This window comes from Heterocephalus glaber, unplaced genomic scaffold, assembly GCF_053883595.1.
Source record: "Heterocephalus glaber isolate CG9 unplaced genomic scaffold, H.glaber_assembly_v1.0 deba00000594, whole genome shotgun sequence".
Taxonomy (NCBI): Eukaryota; Metazoa; Chordata; class Mammalia; order Rodentia; family Bathyergidae; genus Heterocephalus; species Heterocephalus glaber.
In genome coordinates, this window is record NW_028258151.1 from 13,244,477 (window position 1) to 13,272,284 (window position 27,808).

General features: G+C 39.7%; 2 protein-coding genes across 33 annotated transcripts in view; one reads left to right on the plus strand and one right to left on the minus strand.

Annotated features, from left to right (window-relative positions):
• Positions 1–27,808, minus strand: part of Aopep (aminopeptidase O (putative)) — a 418,900-nt gene that overhangs the window by 383,180 nt on the left and 7,912 nt on the right. For 25 of the 32 annotated variants that reach the window (XR_015448844.1, XR_015448845.1, XR_015448841.1 and 22 more), the window contains exon 1: positions 16,300–16,455. The exons of 1 other annotated variant lie outside the window; for it this stretch is intronic. The gene's annotated coding sequence lies outside the window, so the exon portion shown is untranslated. Of the gene's footprint in view, positions 1–5,222; positions 5,243–16,299; positions 17,135–27,808 lie in introns of those variants that run through there. 6 more of the 32 variants (XM_087204971.1, XM_021259373.2, XM_021259362.2 and 3 more) reach the window with 5 other exon arrangements.
• Positions 23,875–27,128, plus strand: LOC101709716 (prion-like protein doppel). Its single transcript, XM_087204974.1, is given in 2 exon segments — positions 23,875–25,080; positions 25,082–27,128. Coding segments are annotated over 2 exon segments (522 nt in total). The 5' UTR covers positions 23,875–24,946; the 3' UTR covers positions 25,470–27,128.

The following is a 27,808-nucleotide window of genomic DNA, read 5'->3' on the forward strand; positions in this document are numbered from 1 at the left end:
TCCCAACCACCTAAATCACCAAAGAGCCAGGTACCTTACAACCAGGGACTACCCCTACAGTCCAGGGCCCTTCAGAACTATTCATCCTAGCCAATCCTGTCTTGCTTTCTCACAGAAGCCCTAATAAAGCCTATCCCACCCCCACCTCATTCTCCCTGCCTTCTGCCCAACCCTGGTGCTTCCTCACTGGTGCCCCTGAGTGGCATGGCACGCTCCTTCCTGTACAGAACTGTAAATAATAAGCTCTTCTTTCAAAGGAGTTGTCTCTGTGTCTATTATCTTGCCACATCTGATTAATACAAATTCAAGGTACAATTTCAAACAGTATCAGCCTCTTGAGAGGTCTTTGGCAATGCAAACAAACCCTCGTTTCAGGCCTGCTTATAACCCAGAAGTACCAGCTGTGCTGACATGCAGCTCTTTCAAAGTTTTCCCCACTACTATTCAGAGAAAGAATAAAACTACACAGGCTCTGAATGGCTGAAAGCCTGTTGTGACTGCCTGCACTTTCTCTTCACTTGAGATGGGGTGGATTCTTGTATCTTTCTTCATTCCATCAACTTCCAATGGTGAAGGAAGCAGGATTTCCGGAAGAACAGAGGAAAGGCCCACTGAATGGAAGGGTTTGGTGAGCTTTGTGCTCAGCACAATGCAGAAGCTCATCTTGGCTTCTGGTTACAATCTGAGCTGTTGCTATCTTAGCTTGAAATTGGTTAAGTACAACTGTAAGAACTCTGTATCTTTAAACTATCCTACATTTGTTAGGCCTTTTTTTCATAGGCTTAGTAGTAATATCCCTAACCCCCAAGAGATCTGAAGACAATCATCAGAACAAAGAAAGTGTGGGTAACCTGTAGCCAGTCTTGGAGAAGAGTAGATGGAGACAGTTCTGAGAGAAAAAGAGGGTGAGCCCCTGCAATCTGCCCAAGGAAGAGGACATGAGGAAGCTGGCCTAGTGGGGAAGACTGGTGATGGCAGAAACCTGTGATGTTATGGAGGTCCAGGACAGTTCTTGACCTGTATCAGAGCTGCCTGTTTGGGTCAACTTATGGGTACTTCTCTGTGTTTCAAAAGAGCAGTTTTGATCTGGTCTTGGCCTGGGTTTCAGTAAGTATTGTGCTAAGAGTCCTAGTCTGGAGCTTAGACCATATGAACTTAAATCTCAGCTCTGCCTGCTAATAACGTGTGAATACAGAGAAGTATCTTAGCTTCTCTGGGTCCCCATTTAGTCATCCTTAAAATGGAGATGAAAGTAGTTACCACACTGGGGTGGGGGGGGGGCGGTGAGAGTTAAATGCAATAACATACTTAATGTGCCTAGCCTGTCTCATACCAAGAATTCAGTGGATGTTAGCTACAGCTGATAGTTGTTAATATTAGTGTCAACTGCCTTCTCAAAGGTCAATGAGTAGACCAGAAGAGTTCTGGATTCACTGAACTCCCAAAGGGCAGAAACCAAACCTCCATACAAACATGGATATCCACCATCACCCGTCTTCCTCCTACTCTTAAAGAGCATCACATCCTGCTTCTTACAGCAAGGCAAGTTATGCTATTGTGAAGTTATTGCTGGTGTACATTTTTTTTTTTTTGGTACCAGGGATCAAACTCAGGTCCTTGTACTTGCGGGGCGGGCAGCAGAACCACTGAGCTAAATCCCTGGCCCCTTTGGTGTACATTTTAAAGAGTGACAAAACCTTACATATTACATCAAATGGAAGGTGTATTTTAATCTTGATCTAATAAAACAATTATATAAAATTACATATCAAACAGCAACTTTTTTTTTTTCAGTACCGGGGATCGAACTCAGGACCTTGCACTTGCAAGGCAAGGCAGGTGCGGTGCCACTGAGCTAAATCCCCGGCCCGCCTGTTTATATTCTGTTAAACTTATAATCATGCATTAATGATGAGAGAATGATGTCATTACTATGCCACCTATTCTAAATAGTCAAATACTATCAATAAACCATTCTTACCATCAGATACTGAAATAGATATTCTAGGAATTGGAAGATGGTGAAAAGGTATATAAGAACGGAAAATGAGAAGACAAACCCATATTTCAGGCCTCTTTATAACCCAGAAGTACCAGCCATGTTGGCATGCAGCTCTTCACTCAAATTCCTCCCTACTACTATCCAGAAGAAGAATAAAACTGCAGACAATCTCTGAATGGCTGAAGGGCTGTTGTGATGTTGCCCAAGTCTTCAACAACTGAACAACTTTAGTTCTTTCATTCAATTCTTGCATGACTTGGTTTCTAAAACCCTAAAAATCCTTGTCACAATCAAGTTCAGTCACATCCCCAGTGCAGAATGGTGATGCCAGGTTTTGAGTACAAAGGCTGAAATAAGGCAAGACAGCACTAGATGTAAAACAAAAGACCATTATTCCATGAAATGCTTTGTACATCGGGGGCAAGACAAGTAATTGTTGAACATTTTTGTGGACATAACTCAACTAATGCAGATTTTAAAATTTTTTAATTTTTTAAAAATTAAAAAGTGGCTTAATTTTTAAAGATTGATCAGGCCACTCTGTGATTTTTTGTTATACTAGGATAAAAACTAGCAAAATATTTCAAACTCCATTAGAAGAACTAATGTAGTTTATTATAGTCTATCAATATTCATACTGGAAACAGGATCTAGATTAATACAGTTAGGTTATGGGCTTTGGTACAGTAAAAATAATGAAATAAGAAAAAATACATATAGAAAAAATATTAGCTCTTCCAGTAAGATTTCCTCTCCTACAAATGTTGAAAAATAGTTTAACAGAAACTATTTCTGAACCTCAGTCCTTAAAGTAATGAGAAAATATCTCCTGCATTAGTAACAAATGTTCTGCTATGAAGAGATAGTGGCTACTCCAGCTCTTAGGAGAATATATTTTACTAGCAAAAAGAAATTAAGATACATATTCCTCAAATCCATGATCAAAAGGAATTCAAAATCAAATTTCCACTCACAACATAAATCTCCCCTAAAATGCACCTACAGAGTCATCCAGTGACTACCTGAAAAGCCTGTTATTTTTAATATTAATTCTTTAATCCTTATTTTTAGTAATATATGTTTACAGTACATAATGATTACATTCATTGTGGGGAGTTGGTACATGTATGTAACACATCTTTTTTAAAAGCACACACACAGCAATACAATGTATATGTCTATCATCTGATGAATGGATAAGCAAAATGTGGTCAATACATATGATGGGGTATTATTCAGCTATAAAATGGACTGAAGTACATGCTCCAACATGCGTGACCCTTAAGGACATTATGCTAAGTGAAAGAAGGAAGATATACAAGGCCACATGTAGTACTATCCTATTTATATAAAATGTCCAGAGTAGACAAATCCACAATGACAGAAAATAGATTACTAGTGCCAAGGGCTAGAGGAAGGGAAAATGCGGAATGAGCACTAAGGTACAGAGATTCCTTCTGGAGTGATGAAAATATTCTAAAATTAGACAATGGTGATGGTTGCATAATTCTGTGACTACAGTAAAACCCACTAAATTGTATACTCTGAAAGGTGAATCTTATTGTATGTGAATTATAATTCAAGAAAGCTTTAAAAATAGGGTAACAGGGCTGGGGATTTAGCTCAGTGGTTCTACCGCCTGCCTCACAAGCGCAAGGTCCCAAGTTTGATCCCTGGTACCAAAAAAAAAGAGGGTAACAAGGAATAGAAAATGATTTAAAGAAAGTTTTACAGTGATTTTCTCACAAGTGTCCTTTAGAAGACAAAAAAAATTAATTTGGAACAAAAGACTCAATGAAAGCATATAAATGATATTTTCAAGGATTATTACAAGCTAACTGTTTTAAAGGGACTACTTAAAAAAGATAAATACATATTACTTTGAATGGGCATTTACAGTGAAAGAGCCATGCTTCGCCAAGTTCACATCTCCTTCCAACAACACAATACTTCAACACTATAATTCATTTAGTATATTATTTGAAAGGATACTTTCAAAATTGTTAGCATTGAGTCTGTTTAAAACAGTATTTCCCAAACTTCAGTAACATATGTACCACCTTCAGTATTTCTGCCATCCTCACACCATCTGTGTTACTAGTTATTAAGTATTTTTCTTAAATCCATTTAATTATTGACTTACCTTTTTTGCTTAACTTCATCTTAGGCAATAATACCCATAAAATCATGGGTTTCATATACTAACATTTCTCCATTTATATTAGAATAAAAATAAGTCAAAATAAATTTTAAAATTTTTAAATAAATTTAGTATATCTATATACCACTTTAAATTGCCTTATATAAAACATAAGAAACACTTAAAAAAAAAAAAAGAGAGAGAAGAAACACTTTTTTAAAAAAAGTTTAACCTGGTAACAAATCTATGTCTATTACTTTCAAAAATGACATGGGGGGCCGTGGATTTAGCTCAGTGGTTCCAGCGCCTGCCTTGCAAGCACAAGGTCCCAAGTTCGATCCCCGGTACCAAAAAAAAAAAAAAAAGAAATGGATGGGTCAGGGACTTAGCTCAGTGGCACCGCACCTGCTTTGCAAGTACAAGGTCCTGAGTTCGATCCCCAGCACCAGAAAAATACAAGAAAAAGGGAACAAAATAACAGGGAAATTTGAATGTTCAGAAAATTGATTTTCAGCAAAATTTATTATTCTGTGAGGCACATGTTCCATGGGAGCAACAGGACAAGTATTCGAGAACAATATTAGGGTGGAAACCAAATCAAATGGTGGGCAGTGGGTTCCACAAGAGGAGCAGCAGATAGGTCAGGGACACTATGTCTTCTCTATGGATTCTTGGACATGGTGCTACTGCCACACTCTGTCAGAGCTGACCTTGGGAGAGGGCAGGTGGGCAGGGCTCTTTTCAGACCCTGCTTCCTTCCTGCCAGCACTGGTCAGGAAACTGTATGGAGGGGTCCATTCCTGGAAGAGTGGCTCCATAGAGGGCACAGACAGAGCCTGGGCTCCACAATGTCTACTTCTCCCACCTAAGGAAATACGGTTAAGATTTCACCTGTATCTGCAATGGCTGGCTTATAACAGTTTCCTAAAAGGGGAGTTTAGCCCTGTTCCTGATTGGGAGTGTCATTATATAAGTCTTCAACACACAGTGAAAACACTGGGATATTTAATCACCTTCTTTTTCTGTGGGCAATTATCCACCCCAGAAGTGAAACAAGAACATGCTACTGTTTATGCTCACCCATCCCAAGCAGCAGGAACAGAATCCTCGCATAGGGGAAGGCAGGTACTGAGGCCATCTCCACAGAAAAGGGGGGGGGGCACTTCCTGCCACTTGCTTGTTCACTCATCATTTTCCTGAAAACTAGATATAACAATTTTAACAATCTTATGCAAGAAAAAAGTTCCGTCACTTTAGATTAATCCACCCCTGCCCTGACAGTGACTGAGGATCTAGGTTTGTGGGCTCAGCAACCTCACATTGCCTTAACACTCCTGAGACCTCGTAGGCTTCTAGCACCTCAGCTGGAAACTGTGAAAAGACTTTTTCCCCAGTATTTTCTCAAGTTATTCTTTTCCTTTGTGAAGCTTTAAAATGTAGCCCTATATAGGTAACTATAAAGAAACATTATAGAACTGCAAAATGTTTTGGTCTGGTTGGTTTTTATGTCATATGATATTGTCAAAGCAATCTACGGGAGTTTATTCTATTTTATTGCAGTACTGGGGATGACCCTAGGGCCCTAATACTGAACTACATCCCAAGCCCTTTTTGTAATTTTTTTTTTTGAGACAAGTTCTAAGTTGTTAAATTGCCTAGGCTGGGCTCAAACTTTCGACCCTCCTACCTGAGCCCTCTAGAGTGCTAGGATTACAGGTCTGCACCACCATGTCTGGCTTGGTCACATATTTTTAACCCAGTAAAAGTACTCATGACTTCTCAAATAACTGGTGACTCCTGGTCTGTATGATTTTCCAGTGAATATTAATCAATCATCTTCGCTACTAATAATCAAGATTCATATCTGTAAATATTCTCAGAAATTCAAGAAAACATTAATATATTGGAATTCCCCAAGGTAAAATTATAATCATCAGATAAATCACCTCTCTCCTTGGAAATTAGCATGGTATTTCTGAAAATATGAGGCCAGGAGTTGTGGTGCACCCCTGTATCCCAGCACTCTGTGAGGCTGAAGTAGGAGGACTGCAAATTCAAGCCCAGCCTGGGAAACTTAACAACCTAGCGAAACCCTATCTCAAAATGGAAAAATTAAATTAAATTAAAAGGGCTAGGGGCATAGCTTAGTGCAAAGGGCCTGGGTTCATGCCCTAGTACTAGGAAAAAAAGAATGAATGAATGAATGAAATAAAGATGAAGGGAGGGAGGAAGGGAGGGAGGGAAGGAGGGAAAAACGTATGGTACAAGACCACATGCACTGGAAACAACGTAGGGAGTAGGCTGGTGGAAGTGGTGCTTGTATAAAAATGCAGGCTCATGACACTGTCAAATCTACTAAATCAGAACCTCCGGGGATAGCTGCCAATAGTCCATATTTGAAAAATGTCCAATAACCCATATGTACCTAATGTTTCTAAACCACTGAGCTACCTGGGCCAATTCTTGCCATCACAATTTATGAAAACAGGATTCTCATGGGTCTTTGTACATATAAAGTTAAAAACAATCAAGGAATAAATATTTAAAGTGAGGGCTGGGGATTTAGCTCAGTGGTTCTGCCACCTGCCTCGCAAGTGCAAGGACCCGAGTTCAATCCTCGGTACCAAAAAAAAAAAAAAAAAAAATTTAAAGTGAAAAAGGAGGTAAGGTGAAAAGCTCTCTTCCATTATCATCTAATGGAATTTAGATTCTAGGGTGATCTGCAGCCATGAACAGGGGATATTCTCCACCTACAAGAATAATACTAGGGGCAGGGGATTTAGCTCAGTGGCCTCAAGAAGCCTGCCTCAAAAGTGCAAGGTGCTGAGTTCGATCCCCAGTAGTACCAGAAAAAAAAAAAAAGAAGAATGCTATTACTAGCATCTATAATGAAGCAGTTTTTTCCACCCTTCAGTTTCAAAGACAGCACACCCTGTAAGAGGAATGCTATCCCTACACAAAGATTAAAGGATAGTCATGTATCGAAGTCACTAATTCTTTTCCAACACCGTGTCTTTGCCACTTAAACATGAACTTAGAATTGCCTGAAGATCTTGCTAAAACGCAGACTACTAGGTTTCTAGTAAGTCCCAAGAGACACTGGTGATTCTTGGTTCAGAGATGAGACTTTGAGAACCACTCGTTTAATCTAATACTACTCTCCTCCCAACCAGCATTACTTAGGAGTCCCTGGAGATTTCAGTGATGCTAAGAGTACTTCCATCTAGCAAATGCTCCAACAACTTGCTTTCCTCGAAACTCTGGGGATTAGCACCCTTTTTATCCCGCCCCCATCCCTGTCCTCTGACTGACCTACCCTCTCTACTTTCTACCCTGCACTGACCTGCTTTCTGCCCTCTTTGCAGGAAACTATACTCCCTATGGCAGGAAAGCCACAGGAAAGACAGGAAGTCCCTTTGTTCCTATCGAAGGAAACTGTACTTCCTTAGCCAGAAAGCTACTTCTTCCACCTAGAGATTTATTTGGTGATTATGTCACTAGGGTCCAGCTGTACAGATGAATTCAGCAAGGAGTACCATACCCAGGGGCAAAATTAGGTCAAGGATAAGCTTAGATATTCTCTAGAAATATCAGAAGCATTCAATCTCAATATTACATTCTCGTTCCTTGTGAGTATAAGTATATACTACAACAAAGATTCCCATTCAGAGGTAAATCCAGAATTAACACACTGCAAATGGGCACGCCCTTCTCTCAAACTGACTTTTGAATCCATCTGATCAAGATTTAAATATATTCCCAGAATCAGATTCTACATGGTGGACATGCATTCAGTTCTTCCTTCCCAAAACAAGAAACTCCTGTAAATTGACAAGTACTTGGGAATGAGGTAAGAAAAAAATGTATTTGCTATAGCTTAAGTATCTTTGGAAGATCTTCAGGAGCTCAATCATTTAAATTTGAACATATAATTGACAGTTCATTTGGGAACCATGTTAAAATTAATTAGGAACTTTTAAAGGTTAGGTTAAACAGTTTATTTTCTTTTGAAATTCCATTCCTTATATAGGCTATGATACATATGCTTAAGAAAAAATGTATAAACTGGGAGAATAAATATAGAATTATACCAATATAGAAGGAAACTGAGGATCTTTTTAAAGTGCTGGCCACAAGCTGGTTAAATGTTACAAGGCCCCGGATTTAGCTGAGTGGTTTCTCCACCTGCTGCGCAAGCGCAAGGACCCGAGTTTGATCCCCGGTACCAAAAAAAAAAAAAGTTATAAACACTACATAACATTATAATTTACCAAGCAGTATTAAAGATATGACTTTTAAAAATCATTGCAAGGGCCGGGGATTTAGCTCAGTGGTTTCGCCACCTGTTGCACAAGCACAAGGACCCAAGTTCGATCCCTGGTACCAAAAATAAATAAATAAATAAAAATAAAAATCATTGCAAGAAAATGACAAAAGACAACATATACTATAATCACGGTATTTCTAGAACCTGAAATATCCTCCTTATTAGGAAAGAAGTTAAGCCATGTTCCTAATAAAAAAGATTTGCTATAATAGTCAAAGTCCTCAGGCATCCACTTCTTCAAATGTGACCATGGAAGAATCTTGGATTTAGCTAATAGTACGATTACAGACAGCACCCAATTGTTCCATGTCATCTGTTACTAGGGAGGAACTGCTGGGATATTGTTATTTTTAAACCATAAAACATTATCTTCTGCCATGTTTTGAGGTCTATATTCTGTATTCAGTACAAATGTTCATTTTTACAGGATACTTATGGATATGTTTATGCTTCTTCTGCCAAAGAGGGCAGATTTTCTAATCAAATGCCCAAATGCAAAAGAAATGCCCTGAAATTAGGTCACACAGCACAGATACCAGTTTTTGATAAGTAATATATAAGAAGCAAAAGGATCACAAAATCAGATCAAGAATATAGTGAAAACGAAAAGAAGAACTACTTGCCTAAAAATTGCTATAAAAATTGAGCTGGGAAATCTCATGACTTCTTAAAACACAATATGAAAGGGGTACAAGTTAAAGGAAATGATTATGTCAGAAAAAGAACTGGGAGCCAGACATGGTTGCACACTCCTGTAATTTCAGCACTCCAGAGGTTGAGGCAGGAGGATTGCCACAAGTTCAAGGCCAGCCTGGGCTACATAGTAAGCACAAGGCCAGACCAAAATACATAGCAAGACTTGTCTCAAAAAACAAAACAAAACAAAAAGGAATTGGGAAGCACTCACTGGATAGAGTAAAGAGACAAACACCCAAAAAGCCTCAGTTCTGGTCTCATTTCAGAAACCCTTAGGCTATCTTAATTGTATTTATTTGGTCCATTTACCTATAGGCAGGTCATCTCTATTTCCTCTTTCACAATGACCTACTCAGAAGGACCAATAATCTTCATCTCCACTCCACTCAGTAAACTAATGATCCTTTTTTTTTTTTTAACATTAAAAGACACGTTTTATTTAGTATGGCAAAAACTAACATTGAAAACTAGTTTCTGAATATTTGAATTATACTTTTTATATAGGCAGTTATTTTATCCTTTATTTACTGTTTCTTAAAACAATTTATTTTTTTAAAAGGTGTTTCTCGTTCTGTCCAGAGAAAGGGAATCTTTTATTTTGCCATTTGGTATATAATCTCAATGAAAATTAGAGGCTTATTCTCAAATAGCATGTAGGTTAATTACATTTTAGGTCAAGAAATAACACAACTTTTCAAAAGAATTATTCAAAAAGTTAATGAAGGTCAGACTGAACAATAGTCACTATGCCTGGATAGGTAGGTGCTACTGAATGTTCTGGCTATTGCTTTTCTTCTCTCAAGGAAATTTACAATGATCTTTGATATTAATGTCTATGAAATGTACAAGAGAGAGAAAAGACCAATGGTCCATTCTTGACATTTTCATTATTTGGAACAGCTCCATCTCAAAATACTTAATTTCAATAGTCTAATCAGGACCAAGACCTCTTAGTCTTCCTTCTCTTTCTCTTGCTCATTCACCAACTCTTCTAATTATTTCACTAAGATGCCAATTCTTCAGCTTTTCCATTTTATCTGATCCACTCCCTCCAGGCAGTAGTTCTGTACTGTAGTACAGTAGTACTGTAGTGCAGTAGTTCTCAAATGGGTGTGATTTTGCCTCTCAAGATGTCTGAAGACATTTTTGATTATCACAACCAGTTGCTACTGGCATCTAAAAGGCAGAGGTGAGAAAGGCTGCTAAACACCCTACAAAGCACAGCACAGTCCCCTTAGACGGAAAAGTGTGATTCTGAAGCTGAGAGCCTCGGCTCTATGGCCTATTTCAGATGGCATGGTCCATTTCTTTAATCACTCTGGTAGCATTTTTTCAATTCTCTCACACTTTCATCCTTTTTACAGCTGTTCTATAAAACCGAACCCCCAATCAACTGAATAATCCAAGTTTCCTACTTCTCAAACTAGTCTACTGAGCTTTAAAAAAAAAAAAAGCTAAACATGTAATACAAGCACGAGCATGGCTGACTTTATATGTACACAAATTCCAAGTCCAGTGGTATCAACATTACCAGGCAAACAATGCTTTTTGTTTATCACTGCCCCCCAAACTCCTGTGCTTTCTCCTCAGTGACTATTCTAAATTTTATGGCTTCCTGTAATCCATACCTCACACCAAATCAACATCCAATATCACCAAATTCATTTGCTTGACTTAAAAACTTGCTTCCAGCAGACAAGAACTTCCACACATTCCTTCCCCACCCTAGGAATTCATTTGTATCTATCCCCACCCTTCTCCCCATCCCTCATAGGAGAGGATCCCCAGCATCCCAGTACAGAGTGATTATGGCCTCTGCCGTTGGCCTCCTCTAGGTTCCTGCTTCATCAATCAACCAGCTCCCTAGATCCTCTACCTCAATTTCTACCTGTTTCCCTGCCCTTTTCTCCTAAGAAATAAGTGAACGTTCCAGTCTTTTCTTGGGAGCTTGAGGAGAGACAACAATGAACAAGATTCACCCTTACTTCCACATCTCCCTCCAACTCTTTCTCCTCACAATGAATATTCATAAGAACGGTCTTCACTCCCTATCCTCACTACTCCATTCCCATGTCAGTCCAATACTCACTGCTCACATTCCTACTATCCCACTAAAACTCCATGGTAGAGGCAAATAAAGACATCCTTAGCAAATTCAGGGTATTCTTTCAGCCTTTGGAGGATTAACAAAAACTACTGCACCCTCTTTGAAATGTGAAATTAGTGTTTGGGATTACATTATCTCCTCTAAATCTTCCTACTTCTTCGGCCCTTCCTTCTCACACTTCTTAGACGTTGGTATGTCCTGCACTCACGTTCAAATCTTACTCACTTGGTTGTGTAATCCATGCTCTGGTACTTCAAATCTGTATCCCCATCCCTGATGTCCCTTAACTAAGTTTTCTTAGTGAATGACACCACCATCTACCTGGCTTTCCAAGATAGAACCCTGGGATCAGCTCAGATTTGTCACCCTCACACACATAACCAATTTCAAAGTCATGAGACTTTAATCAAAGCATCTTTGGGATCTGTTGTATCTGCCCATTCCCTCTCCAACCTGCTTAATCCAGGTCATTATCTCTCACCTTGATCATATTCCTATAAAAAAGAATGATAATTAAGCACATACAAGTAAAAAACTTGGCAGTTCCTCTTACAGGCAAGGAGGCTAAATGTAAGTAAGATATGATTCAAAAAACAACACTGGAATTTTTTAAAAGAGTAATGCTGTATGAATATAGGCAGATCATTTAATTATCTGGAGTCTGAGATTACCAAGTGTCCAGTGAGAAGTAAAGGAGATAAAGGACCCTTTGAACCCTTAACATTCACTCTATGATTCTATATCTACCAGACATTAAGACAGTTCATACCACAAAATATACACTGTACTTGTGACATATGCAAGCTATTACTGGTGCCAAAAAGAACAGGCTGATTTGTTTTCTTTGATGCCAAAATATATCAAGCATACACTGATTTCCATCACTTTCAAAAATGAAACTTTCGATTGCAAATGTCAAAGAAATAAAATGCAAGCAAAAGAAAAAGCCAAGAAAAAATTACAATGAAATTGATTATGTATATAAAAATGCTATTTCAAAATATTTTTTTCAGGAATCAAGTAACAGAATAAAGACTTAGTAGCAAAATAAGTGCCATAAACCATTCTGACAGTCACTAACATTATGAACAAAAAGTTCTGCCTACTCACAGAATTTTTGTAGTATAGGAGTTGTGTAATATTGAATATCAAACACTGAACAATATATATGCAATATGAAATCATAGAAGTTTCAGGCTCTGCTTTTGAAAGACCAGGTCCTCAGAGAAGAATAAGAACTAAGCTGTGAAAATGCAATATGAATTCCATTTAAATGTTATCCCAATCAAATGAGAGGCACCTGTTACTATGGTGACAGTTTAGGTTTGGTTGTTGTTCTACTGCTTAGTAAGGTCAGAGATAATCTTCAATTTTAAAGAGAATATAAAATGAGACAACAGAAAAAGAGTGTGGCAAGCAAAACAAGCTGTACACTGACAAAGCCTAATGATCAATGGACTCAGAAGCCAGACAGCCCAAGTTCAAATCCCAATTTTAACACTATTAGCCAGTTTATTTTAATAATTCATTTAGTTTCCCCATGTCTCAAGTTTCCTCATCAGTAAAATGGGCACAAAACACCTACTTTATAGGTAAAGTGCAAAGAACAATGCATGACTTATTATGAACACCACAGAAGTATTAGGTAATATTATTATTATCTGTACTAGTTTTTTATTAGCTACAGTCAATGTATGCTGGCTCAAGTTTAACAATGTACACCAGGCATTTTGTTTATAGTTCAAAAACAGTATCATTTGAGTTTATAGCTCCATTCTAAGAGCTCATCTTCCAATCACCAAGTATTGAGTTCATACTATCCAAGATAAGTATAAAGAAGCATAATTCAAGACGCATCAAAAGTATAGCATATAGTTCACCCATACACTGGAATACTATTTAATTTTTAAAAAGAAATGTAGTTCTGGCATATACCTCAACATGGATTAACTTTTAAAACATTATACTAAGTGAAATAAGCCAGTCACAAATGACAAATACTGAACGATTCTATTTACATGAGAACCTAAAATAGGCAAACTCAGAAACAGAAAGTAGAAAAGAAATTACCAGGACTTGGGGTAAAGAGAAGTAAGAAGGTATTTTAATGGGCACAGAGTTTCTGTTTGGGATGATGAAAAAGTTCAGGAAAGGGACAATCCTGATTACACTATGCAACACTATGTATGTTCTTAGTGTCACTTGAATGTGTTCATTTTACCACAATAAAGAGAATCATTTTTACAAAGTACAACATGTATTTTGAACAGAAAATTGTAACGTAAGTATTAGCCATAATGGCATTAAGACTACTCATTCTTATGTTAGTAACTATGGACACCAAAAGAGTCACTATCAACCTTTAGCTGACTTGGTTTAAAATACACACCCAAAAATGTATACATATCTTGCAAATTTTATGAGGAACATTTTCAGGTAAAAAACATTGACAGGCAATTTTAAAGAAAGATTTTAAGGGGAGAATGGGAGAGAAACAAAATTATACTAAAGAAATATGTTTATATATGCCAATGCATAGTGTTTTTTAAAGAGATATTTATTCATACAGAACCATAGTAATATGAGGGCAATAGAATACTTCTGCAGGGGTTTCCATGTACTAGTACATCATAATTTAAACTACTAAAATAGCCTCCAAATTCAAAACAGAAATTAATAATAAAGTGCAGTAGTTTAAAACTCATCTTCAAACATCTCAAGCAAAGTGTTTATTGCATGACAAAGACACAATGAAAATGAATTTAATAACTTAACATTTTCCCAGAATGGCTTAGGATGAAATATTTTGGCTAGGTTAATTTAATTATCTAGTAAACTGGTAATTATCATATATTAAATATCATTCAAGGAACAATTTTCAAAATATTAGAATGTAAGTTTCAAAGACCTAAAGCCAAGACTGGCTGAATAATAATATTAGCAAACACTTATGTGGCCTTATCAATATGCCTGGCACTGTTCTAAACTCTTCATACATATTAACTCATTTTACCCTCACAACAATAAGTATTCTTATTATCCCTGTTTTACAAATAAGAAGACTAAGATGTAGAGGGACAAGTACCTTACCCAGGCTCACTGGGCTGCTTGCAAGTGACAGAGCTAGGATTTAAAATCTAAAAGTCTGGTTCTGCAATCCTTAGCTTTAATCACTACATCTTACTATCCGTTGTGACAATGAAGAATGGACTACAGAAGAACAGGCAAACTCAAAATGCAAAGCAGTTTGAAGATCAAATATAATTAATGCTCTGAGGAAATTATCAAATTACAACACAGGACAATAAATGATGTTTATGATTGCATAACAAAAAGCTAAATTTGTTCAGTATGCTTACTGTTGAACAAAGCAAGAAATTACTTAGTACATTTAAAATTTTTCCATCCTATCAATATAATTTTCATTTCTAAAGAAGTAAAATGCTCCAAACAAAAAGCATGTACTGAGTGAGCAAGCTTATTTGTCATTTATCTTTTTTTTTTTTTTTAGTACCGGGGATCGAACTCAGGAAGCACTTGCAAGGCAGACATGGTGCCACTGAGCTAAATCCCCAGTCCATTTATCTTATTCTTACAAATGGTGTAGGGGGATCACAAATTAAGCTTTCTAAATGTTTTACTTCCCCGAATATAAGAATGTACGGAAAGATAAGTGTCAAACCATTTGGATAGACAAGTGAACAAAGACATAGAATTATGTGTAACTACTGTAAAAAAAAAAAAAGCCTAGAATCTGATCACTAATAATAATTTTAAAAAACAAGAAAAGTGCAGCTTTTATATAGACCCGAATTTAATTCTTGCCCTTGCCATTTGTTACTGTGAATTTTCAGCAAGCCAATTTCACATAACTGAGCTTTGGGTTCTTTCTCTGTAAATTAGACAGAATAACTGCTAACTCACAAAACTACTGTGTGGGCTAAAGAGAAGATATATGTAAAATGTTGCACACCATCCCTGTTACATAGTAGACGGCAAACAATAAACAATTACTTTGTACTCCAAATATTGGAAGAATTTAATTGTATCAATTAGCAAATCATTGGTAGGATTCTCAGGATTACTGTATATCAATTACAATATACTCGCTTCAAAAAGGGAGCATACTAATAATACAAGAAAACAAAAGCAAAACCATCAAGATGAAGAACTGCATAATTTTGGTTTCTCATCCCATCTACACAGCATCTACTATGGCTGGTTTTGAAATGACCTATATTATTCCTTTACCAACAATATGAATCCTGTTATTTTAGCGATCTAACCAGTCCCACCTAGAGAGATGTTACTCATTTATTTTTGAAGGCTACTTTTGAAAGGGTAATTGCCATCATTGATTGAAAGCCAAAAAAATCCAGGGGCAAATCTAGAATGTGAGCATTTTAATGAAGTGCTATTTACAGTTCCGTGCATCTCAAATTGACTGGCTCCCAGGTGAATCATTATCATGTTCACATTACTGCGCCGCCGCCACCACCACCCCTTACCCCTAGGACCCACTAATACAGGGGTTAATGAGCAACAGTCTCTGCTGACAGAGAAACAATGTTCTGTAGGGACACCAAACCTCAAAACACGGTGCCCTCAATAAGGATCCTGGGGGCGAGGGGGAAGGAGGAAGGGCTTCACTGCAAGTGGTAAGGAACAGAACCGAAACTGTCGTCTGCTTCAATCAGACTGGGGACAAGCCCTGTGAGGCTGGGGAGCAGAGCCGGGCGGGTGAGGAAGGCCTGGAGGGCAAAGAGGAAGGAAGCAGCAGCACGGGCTTAAGGAGAGTCAAAGCCCCTCACCATCCCGAGTGGTGAGGTACTGAGACGTGGCTGATCTGCCCAGTCCCCAGGACAGGTTTGCCCCTATAAGTCTGGGAGAACTGAGAAGGGAAAAGGTCCCCGCTGACAGAACGAAGATGAAGGTAGAGCCAGGCTCCCGGCCGCCTTCCGAACCGGATGCTGCTGCCCCGCGATGCAAAGAAAGGCAGGGGTCCAAACCGCCAGCTTGCAGGTTACCTGTCTTAGCAGACTGCCCACAGGTCTCCACTTCCCTGGACTCCGGGTTACTACGGGCTACCAGGTACGCGCCGAGTGACGTCATCCACACGCGTCCGAGGGCTCGTAGCCCGCCCTTTCGGGAAAGGTGGAGCGGGGCCGCCAGGGGAGCTCTGCGCAGGCGCGGGTGTGCCGCGGGACTGGGCCGGGCAAGACTGCGGTACTTAGTTGCACCACTGCTTCTAATTGTAAAGTCTCTTGGTAATTTTTTTTTAAAGTTATTGAAATACCATGTGCCTTTTATTCCTTAGTTTCCTCCGTTTCTGCTGCGTGCGACTGTTTACATATTCATTCCACCACCATTTGTTAAGGTTCCACTACGTGCCAGGCCCGCGCTATTACACCGTGGGCGGGCGCGCAGACGCTGGGCCCGCCCTCAAGAGAAGTATTTTCTAGTTGAGAAAGCAAACGTGAAATAACTCTACAAAGATTTATGCTCTGTACATGCGTTCTTAGCGATAAATGTATGGAAAAAAGAGTAAACTGCTGGAAACTAAAGGAAGGCAGTTGCCCATTTGAGACGCCAAAGTGCCCTCTTCAGAACAGAAGCCACAGGCTCTGGGAGATCTGCGGGAAGATCCGCTGAGAGAAGGGTTTACGGTGCCGGGGCGTAGGAAGGGGGCCGCAGTGGTGCCCCTAGGAAAGCAGGCTAGGAGATCCGTAAGGCAAGGAGAGTCCAGACATTGTGGATCCTATCTGGGCCATCGTTAGGAACTCGGATTCTATCTCGTGTGCGATGGGAAGCCAGTGGAGCGTGAGCGGCACGATCTGGTTTTCTAAGACCGCCTGCTGGTTTCTGTATATGAAAAACAAGAGATAAGAAAGGATGCACAAAGCCCAGTTGCCTTTGCAAACAGCACGTAAGAAACGATGGAGAGAAATCCTCTGGTGTTGAAGAAATTCTCTACAGTATCATCACCAGTCCTGTAATCTATGTAGAGGCATAAAGAGCCAGAGCCCAAAATAATGTGGGGGGTTTTTTCTGTTATTTCCCAGCCTGTTGACAGTACTTATATTCTCTAGCCCTCAGCAGATTTATACAAAAAAGGAGTTAAGACTAAAGCACTGTTTTGCGTCATATATTGGTTTGAAAGATTGAATCAGTAATGCCTGTAGAAGAAAAAAAACAATAAATGATTGAGAGAAATTTAAGGACTAGAGGTAGATGTGACAGCTGTGGAGATGGATTAGATAAAGACTATAAGGAAAAGAAAGGTTTAAAATGACTCCTAGGGCTGGGGATTTAGCTCAGTGGTTCCACTGCCAGCCTCACAAGCTCAAGGTCCCAAGTTTGATCCCCAGTACCAAAAAAAAGACACCTAAATTTTGGATAACCAAAATAGCTGGATAGTACTGTGCAAACAAGATTTGTACCTCCCTCTTTGCCTTCTTGTCACCCTCTACGTTCTCCTCTTACCTCTCTGCTCATCTCCCTTAATTTCCATCATGGGACCTCTCTGCCTTTCCCTGTCCTTAACTCTTCCTTCTTGATCCTCTTGTGCTGCATCAGAGGCTTTAAACCCAAAAGCCTTTACCACCCATGCAGGTAGCATAAAGGAGTGAAGTCCATGGATAGACTATGGAGCTCTTGTCCCTGCTTAACGTTTGCCAGCCAGGAAGCCAACCCAGTGATGTTGGATCCTCTCACTTTTAAAGAGAAATAAATATAAAAATAATAACTCATATTTTGTCACAACTTTTGTGTGGACCAAATGAAATGCATGTGTTGGACAGAGGAGGCTGACAGGCTACAACTCTGCCTCTTAGGTGGGTGTTTTCCAAGATGGTGACTTGGTTCTCCTCTGACTATCATTTGGAAGCTGACACCTCTCAAATTTATCACTCCACCCAAGCCTTTAAAACTTTTTAAATTCAAATACCCCAATTTTGGGGCCGGAGATTTAGCTCATTGGTTGCACTGTCTGCCTGGCAAGCGCAAGGTCCCAAGCTCAATCACCTGTACCCCCCCCAAAAAAAAATTCAAATACCCCAATTCCACTTCTACATCCAGCTAGGCATTTGAAAAGCTAAACTCATCCTCTACCCACACCTCAGGCATCCTGTCTCAGTAATGGCTTCAGAATCCTCCCAATCACCTAAGCCTGAAGTCTAGGATCATCTCAGACTTGTTCCTTTCCCTCCTTCCACAGTCCAGTCAATATTTATCACATCTGTCTAGCACCTTCAGCCTTATTAGCTCCTGTCCTTGTTCAGGCTTTCACTTGAGGTGAGTGACGTGGCCCCTCTGCACCTCAGTTTTCTCACTTGTAAAGTGAGAATGAGTTAGATAAGTCCACAGATCTGTTCCATTTGTATAATTCTCTTATAAAGCCACCAGACATAGCAAAATAATTGTTTAGAATTTGAGGAAGTTTTTGTTTTGGGGGGTGTTGTTTGGTTCCGTTTTTTGGCCTTCCAATTGTAATGCCAAAGATATTATAGCCAGGCTGACAGGAAAAACTGGACTCAATAGCAGTAATCCAAAATGAAAACACTGATTAAAATGGGGAAGTTTTGTTACAGAATCAAAAATAACTGCTGCTTGGTACCACTGAAAATTGGAAAAATAAAGAAAAATATGTAAAAATTTTCACTCATTGAAAATTAATGGAAAAGCAAATCTTTTTGACAAAATTTAGATTTCCAAAGTTGGAGCAAAAATATAAATTGATGTTGGTTAATTAACCACTAAGGAGAGCCCCTAGTGTCAAAGTCTCTAGTGGCTATAATTTGTTGTAAAGAAAAAAAATACTGAATTGTAATTTCAATCTAATGTTTACATGTAGAAGAACTGGAACTGATTCCTGACAAAATAATTCTAGTAAAGCAGAAAAATGAGAAAGTTTAACTATAATATAAAATTGGTCCTGACATTACATGACATAATGAAATCTGATCTAGAAAAATACTTTTATTGATGAAAATTATTGGTATAAGTGTAATTTTGATTTAAATGCTTATGTTCACATACACAAAATCAGTACCTCACAGAGTCAGTTACAGGAGTCAACATCTTGTATTCACTCAATGACTCCTGAAAATCTTTATCAGTTCTAAAACCCATATGACTGTTTATTCATGTCACAAGCAGAGGTACTTCCCTAAGGTCTGGCATAATTGAAGTATTACAGCATGATTTTGAATATGATTTTCATTAATGACTAATTTTCCCCTGTGCGCTTAGCTCTGAAATCTGTTCATATCCCCCACTGAGACTTAATGGATTGGAAACAATTTCAAAAGAATGTCTGGCAGGCTCAGGTAAATGAAGCCCCATAGAGAAGTGGGTGGCAGAGATCACTGGCTGTCTCTCACTGTCCAGTCTTTCTTCACTGTAGTGAAACCATCAAATTTTAGGCAGTGGACCATCCTTATTTTAAATGAGCATATGGCCATCCAGAAGAAAGACAATGTTTTCAGTTACCTCGCACCCAGCTGTAGCCCTGCAACTACATGCTGGCTAATGGCTGTAGAAGGTATAAAGTGGCCAGTTGTGGCAACCATCTTTGAAAAACAGATGGGGCATAAATTTGTCTTCTTTTCCTGCACTCTTCCTATTGGTTAGGATGCAGATATGCTGGCTACTTCTAAAGTAGTCATTTTGGACCATAATTCAACCCTCAGAGCCTTGTGGGAAACCAACAAGGTACAAGTCTGAGGCTCTGAGAACTTTGTTTTGTTGTTCTTAACATTTTACTTGTTTGTTTGTTTTTGTTTTTGTTTTTGTGTTTTGAGACAGGATCATGCTTTGTAGTTTAAGCTGGCTCTGAACTCACTATGGAGTCCAGGCTGGCCTCAAACTCACAGAGATCCTCCTGCCTCAGCCTCCGGAGTGCTGGGATTAGAGGCATGTTCTTAAAATTTCAATCACCTTTATTTTTAATTCTAGAATCTGGCAACGCTTCATTTCACAAAACAGATTAAGTGTTCCACAAATCTCTCTGAATATAGCCACCAAACCCACTTTGAATTGTATACTTCTATACTTTATCCAAGAAAAATAAGCTGTTGTTTATTACAGTTATTTTATTTTAGATCTATTTCTTCCACTAAATCTAATTATAACTGGATAAGAATGTAAGGATTAGGAGCCAGAAAAAAATACACAGTATGGGCGCTTGCAGCTTTCGTGCAAACCTGGACAACAAGAAGAAAGATCTCCTTGCCGGAAGTAGAGGCTCACTGCAGAACCCCAAGCCCTGAGACCAGGGCGGTAACTTCTAAAGTCACCCCTGCCCCGTTCTGGGGATTGAACCCAGGGCCTTTCTCTGAGCTACATCTTCAGCCCTTCTTTGTATTTATTTCTGAATCGGGCTCGCTCAATCCCTAAGTTGCCCAGAATGAGCTCAGACTTTCAGTCTTCCTGCCTCAGCCTCCCACAGTACTGGAATAAGATGTGTGCCTCCATGCCTTGTATAAATTCAGCAGCAGCAGTAAGCTTCTCCCCAACTCCCGCATTCTCCTGCTTACTCTTTTTCCTCTTTCCCTTCTTCTGCTTCTACTTCTTCCTCGTCTCCTCCATCTACATTGCCATCTCCTTCTTTGGGGTTCAAATCTGGGTCTTGTACATACTACACAAACAGCAAGTGCTCTACCACTGAGATAAATCTCCAGCCCCAAATTTAGCTTGTCAATAAAGCAGATACTTCATAATTTATAGGTACATTTGTGGTATCCTTTCCAATATCCCCTCTTTTCCCTACTAATAGAACCCTAATTTTTTTAAAGTTTATTTTACTTATTATTGCATGTTTGTAATTCATGCAGTTTACAGTCATCTTGGGGAGCAATTACAGGTACATATTACAGCTTGGGTTGTTTTTTTTTATTCCCTTCTTCCTTCCCCCTCCACTTCCTCCCCTGGTTCCCCAGTCACCTTCTTCATACTTGTTGATACTATTTGTTTTGGCACAAGTTATGGCTTATAATGTTTACATTGATCTGGGTTATTAGGTTCCTGTACTTGGCATATTTTTATTCCTCTCATTTCCCCTTCTGCCCCTCTTGTCCCTTTCTATCCATCTTTTGTCCTTTTCTTTGTTTGTACTTTGCCTCACACAAATGAAGGACAGCATACGTTATTCAAGCTTGTGTGTCGGATTTATTTCATTCAACATTATATTTTCCAGATGCATCCATTTTCCTACAAATGCCTCAAGTGTGTCCTTTTTATAGCTGAGTAGTATTCCATTGTATACTGATACTACATTTTATCCAATCATCTGTTGATGAGTATACAAGCTGCTTCCAGGATTTAGCTATTAGGAATTGTGCTGCTATAAACATTGGTATGAAAGTATCGCTGTAGTATGATGACTTTAGCACTTTGGGGAAGATACCTAGCAGGGAGATAGCTGAGTCATATGGAATTTCTAGTTTTAGTTCTTTGAGAAATCTCCATACTGATTTCCGTAATGGTTGTACTAGTTTGCATTCCTACCAACAACGTAGGAACATTCCTTTTTTGCCACAGCTATGCCAAAATTTGTATTGTTTGATTCCTAATGATTGCTATTCTTTTCAGAGTAAGATGGAATCTTAGTGTTGTTTTAATTTGCATTTCACTAATGGCCAGAGATGTTGAGCATTTTTTCATGTATTCGTTGGCCACTTGTATTTCTTCCTCTGTGAAGCATCATTTCTCTAGCCCATTTCTTGACTGTGTCTTTAATTTTAAGTGGTTTAGTTTTTTTTTAGTTTTTTGTATATTCTAAACATTAATCTTCTGTCTGAGGTGTAGCTGGTAAAAATTTTTTCACATTCTGTAGGTTATCTCTTCACTCTACTAATTGAATCTTTTGCTGTACAGAAGCTTTTTAGTCTGATGTAATCCCATTTGTTGATTCTTGCTGCTGTTTCCTGTGTGATTCAGGTTCTGTTTAGAAAGTCCTTCCCTACTCCTGTGTCTTTGAATGTTTTACCTATTTTGTCTCCCAGAAGGTTTAATGTTTCGTTCTAATGTTTAGATCTTTGATCCATTTTTATTTTAATTTAGTATATGGTGAGAGATAAGGGTCCAGTTTCATTCTTCTACAAATGTATAACCAGTTTTCCCAAATCATTTGTTGAATAGGCTATTTTTCCTCCAACATATACTTTTGGATCCTTTCTCAAAGATCAAATAGTTGAATGTGTCTGGAGAAATGAAACCTACTTGATCATGATATGTCAGCTCATTTATAATATGCTGCATTCTATTTGCTAATATCTTGTTGAGGATTTTTGTATGTGTGTTCATTAAAGAGATTGGCCTATAGTTCTCTTCTTTAGTTGGGTCTTTATCTGGTTTTGGGATTAGGAGAACCCTGATTTTCTGAGAGAAAACCTCTTTACCTAAGAGAAAGGTAAGCCCCTTCTCCAGACCCAGTGGATAGCTCATTTTCTCCTCTCTCTTTCTCTCTCTCTCTCTTTCTCTCTCTCTCTCTCTCTCTCTCTCTCTCTTTTATTTACTTTTGAACCAAGGTCTCACTATGTGGTTCAGGCTAGCCTCTAACTCTCTATGTACAATCTGCATGGCCCCAGTGATTCACACAATTTCTCCAAGTTTGCGTTTTCTTCATTTGTACTAGAAGAGAATGTCAATAAATTATTTTATGAGGTGTTTTGTTTTGTTTTGGAAAATTTCAGATTCCTACTCTTCTGACTACCTTTAGATGTAAACCGTAGTCATGGAGTACTTTAAGCTCTTGGCAGGATTTCCTTAAGAATAAGAAAATTAGTCTCAAGCCTGTCTGCCACATGTCTGGCCCATTTAATGTCACTGTAGTCCACCCACACATCACACCAAAGGGAGTGAGCCTGTCAAAACCTACCTTGGGTTTGCATGTCTTTATCTCCTAAGATGAGAGCTGTGGAAAAAAATCTTTCTAAAACTCACTGTGGGTTGTTGATAAGAGGCAGGTGGGATGAATGTGTCAAAATATAAATGCAGAATGTGAAATATTTCCAAGTTTCTGAGAGAAAAATCTTACTAAGGAGGATAGGTGGCAAATGAAAGTTGAATATGATGACTGGTTTACAGTCATGAGCCACAGGTCATCTCAGTGGCTTGGTCAAAATGAATTGGAGAGATTGCTGTAGATTCTATGTACAGCCCCATACTAGTTTGGGTTCCAGGTCTCATCTTTCAGGAGCATACTATGACTGATGCCAGAAGTAAACAGGGAGGAGAATCTGGCTCAGAGAGACAGAGTCATTTCCAAGAGCACTCAAAATGATGCTTTCTTTAACTAAAAATAAGGGAAAATAAGAGGCATGAGGAGAACTCAAGGTATTGTTGCCAAAGAGGATGGAATATGCTAATTCCTAAAGAGAAAGTGTCAGGAACCATTCTACATAATTTTGGGGAAAAATCATTTCATAATCCAAGTATGACTATAGCTATCTAAGGCTCAATGTCACCTTGCCTGCAAGCCAGCTATGGGATACAGATACATAACTCCATTTTTGCCTCCAGTCATCCTGAGACCTCAATGGTCCATGATGCTGTGATACTCAAGAGCAAGATTACATCAGCTGAAGACATCCTGATTCTTTGAGAACCAAGTAGTAAGAGAAAGGTTTCACCTGGGAAGGGACAAATTCCTTATCAGCTTAACTCATCCCTAGGGCCAGGGATTTAGCTCAGTGGTGCTGCCACCTGCCACACAAGCATAAGGTCTTGAGTTTGATTCCCGGTACCAAACAAAAAACTCATCCCACCTACTATTTTAAGAATGCTTTCCATACAGCCCTCATCAACATAAGAACCTCATGACCTAAGATCCTCATCAGCATAAGATCCACACTGACATAGGATTACACAGCCACCCCCTCCCTAAATCACCGGATGCTCCCTCCAATTATTGTGTGCACCCAATAAATAGTGGCCAGCTCAGAGAGTCTTTGTGTTTACCCACTCTGGGGCACTGACCTCATGCCCCCTCCCCATATACTTCGAAATTACTCAAGTCTCTGTTGTCTTTTTTTTCTTTAGTCCTCATTGTTCCCCTTTTAGGCAGTTGGAGAATCGATCACCCTCCGATAAAAAAGAAAATGGCATTCCTGATAAAAGATTCATTTATCCTGGAGTAAGAGCCAACAACAGTTTTCAAAGGATTCCAATGAAAGTAAACACAGAAGTGGTCCAGCTGAGGATACTACAGAGCTTCTGGAAAAGAGCAAAGAGGATCCACTCCCTCTGCCTGAATCTCTGGTTTTCCTTTTTTACTGTAAGCCAGTGAATTTTGTGGAACATGTTCAATGAGAACAGAGATGTGCAAGATTTAGCATTAACATAATCCTGCTAACTAAATATGTGTCATAAACTCACATTCATCTTGGATTTTTTCAGCAACATTGACTAAATGCTGACATATATTAGGTATGTTTCTGGGCTCTGGGGATACAAAGATGAAGAAAATATGTCCCTGATAGCAAAGAACTTCCAGGCTACTGTGGAGATAAAAGTGATTTATTACATTAGAGTTGAGAGCTCTAGACGTGTGTCCTATTTGGGGAAACAAATAGCAAAGCCAGGATGGGTTAAAAAAAAAAAGGCTGAGCTGCAGGGCCGCACAGCTTGGACTCCAGGGCACTCCCAGCCATTGGACAGCCAGACTCTGACACAATGAAGACTTCCCTGGGTGTGTGGGCGCTGGCCCTGGTCTGTGTTCTGCTTCTCTGCCACCTCTCCTCCATCACGGCACGGGGCATAAAGCACAGGGTCAAGTGGAGCTAGAAGCCTGCCCCCAGCCCGCCGCAGAGTGGCCCCGACCCGCCCAGGGGCCTTAATCAGGCAGGGCCATAAGCTGGACATCGACTTCGGAGCCAAGGACAACCAGTACTACGAGGCCAACTACTGGCAGTTCCCAGAAGGCATCCACTGTGACAGCTGCTCCGAGGCCAACGTGACCAAGGAGATGCTGGTCACTGTCTGCATCAACACCACCCAGGCGGCCAACCAGGCCGAGTTCTCCCGGGAGAAGCAGGACAACAAGCTCTACCAGCAGGTCCTGTGGCAGCTGATCAAGGAGCTCTGCTTCGGCAAGCGCTGTGATTTTTGGTTGGAAAGGGGAGCGGGGTTCCAGGTGGCCATGGACCTGCTGGTGGTGCTCTGCCTGCTGTTGTTCATGTGGGTCCTCGTGAAATAAGCTGGAAAGGAGGCTGGTAGCCCCAGCAGTGAGCCGGTGAGCAATCTGCAGAGTCACCCCAGTTCCCCCCCCACCCCCCTCACCCTGGACCTTGTGTGTCCTGAAGGTACCAAACATCAGCATTTCAAATATCACCCCCAAGGGTTCCCCCTGGTATTTGTTAGGCCGTATTCCCGATGAGGAAACTGAGGCTCAGAGAGGTGAAATACATCATCCAGAGTCACACAGCTAGAAAGTGGCAGAGCTGGGACCCCACCATAGCCAAGCCTCATGTTTCCTGCTCTGCCCCATCCCAGGGCTGTCTCCTGGTCTCTCCATGGCTCGCACGGCCCAGATTTAACCCAATGTCTCTAGCAAAACAGATTCAGGCATAAATGAAAGGACCTGACCAACTGCTGTGTGCTTTGATATCTTGGTGCGTGGAAGGTTACTTTGATCCATGTAATTACACTCAGATATAATAAAGAAAGTGATCTAAAATAGAAAGGAGGCGAGGCCAAGGCTCAGAAGTCAGACTGAGGGCACACTGCCAAGCTGGTGCTCGGAGCAGGTGAGACTCGCAGCCAGCTCTCGTTAGCATTAGGGTTCTGTATCACAGAACAGCCAGTGCTTGCTGTTCCCCCGCCAGTGATGGTCTGTGTACTAGGAAAAACATTTTTAATGACATGTTTGCTTCTAGTGTTCCCCCTGCCCTACATGAATGTTTTTATGTGCATTCACATGACCATTTTTATTTTTTATTTTATTTTTATTTTTTGGTACTGGGAATTGAACTCAGGTCCTTGCACTTGCACAGCAGGCAGCGAAACCACTGAGCTAAATCCCTGGCCACATGACCATTTTTAAAGATGCCTCCCTTCATGCCGCTCTCCACAATCGCTATCAGTCCTTTTGACACCACTTTGGCCTTTGGCAAGGGTTGTCATCTCTGTAAATCACTTCTCACTACAAGAAAGATAACTACTTGCCAAAAGGGCTGGAAAGAAATGGTGTCTTCAGGGAGCCTCAATAAAGAATCTTGATACAGCACCTTACTAGTTTCAAAGATGTTAAAAACATGAATCTCTCAATTTAGATATATAAAATATATTATCCTAAACTTTGGTTAATATCTAATGAAAATATGTCAATTCATGAATTCCAAATTTGGTTGCGTTTCTGTTCTCAAAGTGACTCTACTAATAAATAAATTATTGTCATGAGTTTGAATTGTTACCCATGCAGATTAGAACTGTGGGTGATTATAAGTCAATAAAAGTGTATTTGAGTTTTGATTTAAAAAAAAAAAATGAATCCCTTAAGTAAAACATGAATCTGGTGCTCTAAGATGCCCCCCACACCTTCTGGGGTCCTTGCAGAGACCCCCGGGGTTGTTGAGCTGCTGTGGAGATAGCAGCTGCTGAGCGCGATCAGTTCTCCAGTTAGTAGAATCTGGGCAGAGGGAAATCGTGTGCTCTGGGATAATTTATCTGCTGTTCAGAGCACGCGTGTTGGTGCGGTGCCCTTGTGCTGAGTTCCCACTGCTGCCAGCTCTTCTCAAGGACACACTTGGAAAGTTTTAAGGAGGAAAGGTGGGGGATGTGGGCGGGGCAGGCCAGGCAAGCAGCCTCCCACCCTGACAGCACGGAGGACCCTGCGCTCCCCCTCTGCTTCCCCAGCCCCCTTAGTTCTAGACCAGAGTGCAAAGCTTGGGGCTTATGTCTAGCATCCGATTTTTAAAATAATAAGAATGCTAATAAAGAAAGCAAAAAGCACTTAGAGGGTGATGCTGGCATTAGAACTGCTGCAAGCTTAATTACAAGGGCATGCACAGCGGAGCCAGCAAGACTTCACTTCCGATGAGTGCCAGATTTTTAACATACAAGGTATTTTTTTAGGTAAAAATGCATTAAAACTACCACAGAAATCTAAAACAAAAAATGACTCCAAGTGAGCATTTAGAGTCTAAATGCTTCCTTCATTCAAGGCTTTTTGTACATTTTCCTATGATTTTTGGTTTCTTGTTTCCCCAACCTTACCCCCTCCTTCCACCATGGGGTGTAGCCCCCCTTTTAATATGCTCAGATTTATTATGCTCAGCTAACTTGTCCCTTTCCATTGCTGTGTGATATTCCACGGTACAGATATATTGTGGTTGATTTAATCATTTCCTTGTTGCTGGACCTTCAGACTGTTCCCAATTTTTTCCCCCTACAAACAATAAACACCCTTATATGTTAAAAAAAAAAAAAAAAAAAAAAAAAAGACAAACCAAGAGATAAGGATAAAGCTGAGAAGCCAAGAAAGTTAAAGACAAGATGGAGTGGAAGACGTCCAAGGAAGATGGGCTGAGTATCCAT